The 5,799-nt window shown below is 45.2% G+C and overlaps 1 protein-coding gene across 1 annotated transcript; it reads right to left on the bottom strand.

Moving 5' to 3' along the window:
- Window positions 1-3,852: 3,852 nt before the first annotated feature.
- LOC146578406 (zinc-binding protein A33-like) lies at window positions 3,853-5,799 on the bottom strand. Its single transcript, XM_085259131.1, has one exon. The coding sequence runs from the start codon at window positions 5,797-5,799 to the stop codon at window positions 4,411-4,413; it is 1,389 nt and encodes a 462-aa protein (XP_085115257.1). The 3' UTR covers window positions 3,853-4,410.

The raw sequence follows: 5,799 nt of genomic DNA, 5'->3' as shown, positions 1-5,799 counted from the left end.
ACCGAGCCCGTTCTCTTCCTCCTCACTGCCCGTACGACTGCAGTATTGATTTGCTCCCAGGTGCACCTCTTCCCACTAGTAGCTTATACAGTCTCTCTCAACCTGAACGTGAATGCATGGAGAAGTATATTAATGAATCCTTGGCTGATGGACTGATTCGCCCCTCTTCATCCCCTGTGGCTGCCGGGTTCTTTTTCGTCACTAAGAAGGATAAAAGCCTTCGGCCATGTATTGATTTCCAGGGCCTCAATAACATTACCATTAAGAATAAATAACCTCTGCCACTCTTATCCTCCGCCTTTGAACTCCTGCAGGGGGGGACCATTTTCACTAAGCTCGATCTGCGGAATGCCTACCACTTAGTCAGGATGAGAGAGGGAGACGAGTGGAAAACGGCCTTCAATACGCACTTGGGCCATTTTGAATACTTGGTCATGCCGTTTGGACTGACTAATGCTCCAGCTGTGTTTCAGGGTCTAGTCAACGATGTTCTCCGAGATTTCATCAATCGTTTTGTGTTTGTGTACCTTGATGACATCCTCATCTTCTCCCACTCTCTCTCTCTGATCATGTACAAGTCCTGCAACGTCTCCTGGAGAATCACCTCTTTGTTAAAGGGGAGAAGTGCGAGTTTCATGTGAGTACTGTGTCATTTTTGGGCTACATCATCGAACAGGGCGATTTAAGAACCGATCCAGCTAAGGTACAAGCAGTCTTGGACTGGCCCACTCCACCTAACCGTAAGCAGCTTCAACGGTTCCTCGGTTTTGCAAACTTTTATCGGAGGTTCATTCGTGATTACAGCAAGATTGCCTTACCACTAACCCGTTTAACTTAACCTAAGGTACCTTTCTGCTGGGATGATCATGTTCAGGAGGCTTTCTCCCGGCTAAAGAAACGCTTCGCGTCAGCGCCCATCCTCCGGCAACCGAATCTCAAGCGGCAGTTTATCGTGGAAGTGGACGCCTCGGATGTAGGGGTCGGAGCCGTTCTCTCCCAGCAACTAGAGGGTAAGCTCCACCCTTGTGCTTACTTCTCCCGTCGTCTCTCTCCTGCAGAGCAGAACTACGACATCGGGGACAGGGAGCTGTTGGCAATCAAACTCGCCCTGGAGGAGTGGCGCCACTGGCTAGAGGGCGCAACAGAACCCTTTGTGGTATGGACTGACCACAAGAACCTCGAATACATCCGGTCGGCTAAACGACTAAATGCCCGACAAGCCAGGTGGGCTCTGTTCTTTACCAGATTCTGCTTCACCATCACCTACAGGCCCGGCTCTCGGAACGTGAAACCAGATGCCCTTTCCCGCCTATTCACTACTGCAGAGGACCCCAACCGTGAGGCTCCCATTCTCCCTCCCACATGCATTATCGGAGCCCTGTTGTGGGAGATCGAGTCCGCCATACAGGAGGCCCAGCGGGCAGAACCGGATCCGGGGACTGGTCCCCCAGGATTGCTCTTTGTTCCCACGTCCGTTCGCTCACGAGTGCTATAATGGGCCCACGGCGGAAAACTCACCTGTCATCCGGGCATTCATTGCACTGTCACCTTCATCAAGCGGTTCGCCTGGTGGCCTACACTAGCCAAAGACGTCCAAGAATTCATCGCCGCCTGTCCAACCTGTGCCCAGAATAAACCTGTCAACCAGCCCGCTGCTGGCCTACTTCATCCCTTACCTACGCCAAGCCGCCCCTGGTCCCACATTGCGGTTGACTTTGTCACTGGTCTTCCGCCGTCATCAGGTAACACAGTCATTCTCACCATTGTCGACCGTTTTTCTAAAGCTGCCCACTTTGTTGCTCTCCCCAAGCTCCCCACCGCCCTGGAGACCCCCCTCTTCTGTCAACTCATGTGTTTCGCCTCCACGGGATCCCCGCTGAAGTGGTCTCGGACCGAGGCCCACAGTTCACGTCACGTGTTTGGAGGGAGTTCTGCACCTCCTTAGGGGCCCAGGTCAGTCTCTCGTCAGGTTTTCATCCACAGACCAACGGTCAAGCGGAACGGGCCAACCAAGAATTCAAAGCAGCTCTCCGTTGCTTGACGTCCACTAATCAGACCACCTGGAGCGAGCAACTGACGTGGGTGGAGTACGCTCACAATAGCCTTACCTCGTCGGCCACAGGCGTCGCATGATAAAGTGGGGCCAGGTTTCACAATGGGCTCACCCCAAACCCTGGCTGATTGGGACACACACCCGCTTTCACACCTTGGCTCAGGCGATTAGAGGATCATCAGGGGGTCCTTTGTCCCTCTTTGGGGGGAAACTCCCACTAGGATCTGGGACTAAATCTGGGACTCTCCACCATTTGACCTTAGAACTGAAGAAACTTCTCAAGCAACTTAAAGAAGTCCAGACGCCTTTCTTTGCAAGCTCCTTTGACTACGATGACCTGGATGACTGAGAACATTCGCAGACATAATTTTGAAGCTATCTACATATTTAATTAATTTGAACAATAAACATTAATGCCTGAGTGTAGGGTAGACACTCTGCAACGTTAACATCAGCTAACTTTCAAATCAACAAAACACACTTTCCATAAAGAGGCCATTGTGATTTCTGTGTACTTACAAGCAGACAGTGTTGAATTTTTAACCTTTTGATAGAGAAGGAAAAGGCGTTAATCAAATAGCCAGCAATAAGAAAAATCTGGGGGATAAAAATGGACCATTTCTAGTTTGAATCAGGTGAACAAATGGACCTTACAAGGACAAGAACAATGAGTGTTTACTTTTTGAAGTTGGAAAAAGGACCATTCATAATCAACAGCAGGCACAGCAGTGGTGCACATTGCCACACACCTTTAGAAACGTTACCATTAATATTAAACAAAAGTTTAATGTGACCAGTCATATTGCATCTGGTTAACAGAGGAGTCACCTAAATATTACACTATTAACCCAGTGCTTTTCTCTCATGATGTTGAGAGTGGGCAGTAGTGAGTGAACACAGTAGTGTTCAGTACACATGCTTCTTTGGATTTAAAGAAGAAATCTATTCAAGTGTCCATGGAGCACTGTGAAAGTGACATTCCAACAAAAGCATTTTAAGGATGTTCATTGTCATAGATGTGGTGTCTCAGTGAAAACGCTAAAAAGTTACTGACACATAAAGAAGGCCTACACAACAATGAAGCACAATCGGAGTGCCCATGTCGTGAAGTAGGTTGCAAGTCTCACTTGAGAAATTACAGTGCTTTTAAGTGTCTTGTTTATCATCATCATGAGCCACAACAATCACAAATGTTTGAAGTTACTCTTTATAGTCACATAAAAAGGACAAGAACACTGTTGTCCCTATTATTAACTTTAAGGTGATCCCTCAGTGTTCTCTCTCTATTATCCTTTGGTGTAATTTGTTCTGTAAACTTGTTAGTCAATTGTCTGCTCTGTTATGCATTTAGCCTTTATTATTTTGTTTCATTGTCTTGAATAGTTTCAGCTGTGCCCTTTTCTGCAGTTGTGTCCACTTCCACTAACTATCTAGCATTTATAATCTATTTCCTTTGTTCTTTCTCAGATACTTTGGTTAAGTTCCCTCATGTGCTCCTTGTTCTCTGAAGAATTTTGGATTTGCTTTTTACTTTTCCGTCAATGGATTTCCAGATACTATCTAACTGAAAGTTAGATTACAGTTTAACCTGCTGGTAACCTGGATAATATACAATTTTATTAAATTAAATACAAGTAAATATATCACAGTTTAAAAACCGAGTAATAACAGAACTTTTTGACAATTTTAGACCCCATTGAATTGTATCACAATGGTGTTTGACCATATTATCAAGGAATTCCATTGTTCTTACATGTGAATAGATTTTATTTAATATAAAAACTTAAATTTTAACTACAACATTTTTTGTAAAAACACAACAGATGGCAAATTTACATTATTTTTCCAGTCCTTTTTAAACAGTGATGGAAAAAATGGTATTTGTCTAGCAATAAGTTTTAAGAAGTTCAGACACAGGAAATAAGCACTACTTATCATGTAGACATTAATGTGTGACAGACAGTTATACCAGGCTGGTTGTGTTGATTAAGAAAGACTAAAAACACTTTTTAAAATATCTGTTATGTGAATATGCCAACATTTCCTGTTTAAACTTGTTTTATCTAAAGTTTTATAACTACAGCAACAAATCATCTCCATTTACACATCAAATAGAAACATGAATCACTTGTAATGATTAGAAACTTGATAGAATTTCAAATCTAGTTTGGGGAGTCATTCAGTGAGAAACAGTGAAATGATTTTCCATGTGAAAAGGTGGACAGCAGAAACAGAAAGAAACAGTGAGAACTAAAAGAGAAACAAAGAGCTTTGGAACAACGAGGCAGCAGGAGGACAGCTGCAGTTTAACAGCTTCAACTCACTGACAGGAAACAACATTAGAAACATCATCATCCTCAACTCATCTGCTGCACTGACACTGACACCTTCAACGGACACACCTTCAGTTTATCATAAGTGTTAATGAATGGAAACATCCTGTGAGTGAAAGTGTGTGTGAAGGTGTGTATGTGTGTGTTAGTATCAGGATCAGAGAACGACAGCTTTCCTCTGTTCCAGTCCAGATTCACTCTGATCCTGTGGAGCTTCTTCTGAACTGGGAGAACACTAGATCCAGCTGATGGTGAACATAATGAGTATTGACTTTCATGAAACCCTATTCCCCATAATCCAGACTGTATGTGTCCCTTTCTCTGGACAGACTCTGGTGACACACCCACTACCCATAATGTACTGTATCCAACCTCGACATCCCAGCTGTGAGTCCCTGAGTTAAAGCCCTCAGAGCTCAGGACAGAGTTGTATAAATCAAACCTCTCTGGATTATCAGGAAGCTGCTGCCTCTCTCCTCCTCCTCTCATACTGGTCAGATCTTCAGACAGGATGAGGTTTGGATGAGCAGTGTTTGGGTCCAGAATGAGAGAAGTGTAGGAGACCATGTCCTTCATGTTGTTCCAGATGTTGAAGGTCAGGTTGCCCAGGTGTTTGGCCTGGTCTATCAGAGCTCCTGAGGGCAGCTGTGGATCATCCAGCAGGGGGCAGCGCTGGACTCTTTCCACTGCAGCCTTGTAGTTGTGCAGGAATGAGACGTCTTCAGCTCTCAGCTCCTCCTCTGTGGCTCTGACTGTGTCTGAAAGAGCTGCTATCTCTCTGCTCAGAGCCTCCATCTTCTCCTTCATCATCCCACTCTTCTGCTCCTCTTCCTCCCTCAGTGCAGCCAGCCTGGCCTCCTCTTCCTCTGCTAGAAACTGCTGAAGCTTCTTAAACTGCTCCTTAATCTGCCTCTCTGTGTGTCGGGCCTGGACCTTAATGTGTTCTGCTGTTTGATCAAACTTCACTTGAACTTCTTCACAAACCTTTAACTTCTCCTTTAAGGGCTCCAGAGTTTCCTGAAGTTCCTTCTTGTGTTGTTGTGCAGCTTCATCGATGGGTCTGAATCTGTGATTGGTGTGATTTTGTGAGATGCAACAGACGACACACGCTGGCTGCTGATGGTCCAGACAGAAGAGTTTGAGTTTCTCAGAGTGCAGACTGCAGAGAGCCTCTGAAGCTCTCTGATCTCTCTCCTGTAAGAACGACTCACACAGATTCTTTAAAGCCAGGTTTGAAGGTGGATCATACTCTGATATTTCCTTACAAACTGGACACTCGTGTATTATTCTCTCTCTCCACCATCTCTTCAGACAGTCTTTACAGAAGCTGTGGCTACATGACAGAATAACAGGATCTCTGAAGACCTCCTGACAGACCGGACAGCAGAGATCCTTCTGTGATCTGGAAGCCAT

The sequence above is a fragment of the Mchenga conophoros genome, linkage group LG3 (assembly GCF_057382185.1).
Source record: "Mchenga conophoros isolate Kocher_MC1m ecotype Shallow Benthic linkage group LG3, M_conophoros_male_GT1.1, whole genome shotgun sequence".
NCBI classification, from domain to species: domain Eukaryota; kingdom Metazoa; phylum Chordata; class Actinopteri; order Cichliformes; family Cichlidae; genus Mchenga; species Mchenga conophoros.
This window is presented reverse-complemented; position numbering and strand designations above follow the sequence as displayed.

Coding starts and splice junctions, on each gene's coding strand:
- LOC146578406 (XM_085259131.1), bottom strand. CDS start 5,799: ATGGCTTCCAGATCACAGAAGGATCTCTGCTGTCCGGTCTGTCAGGAG.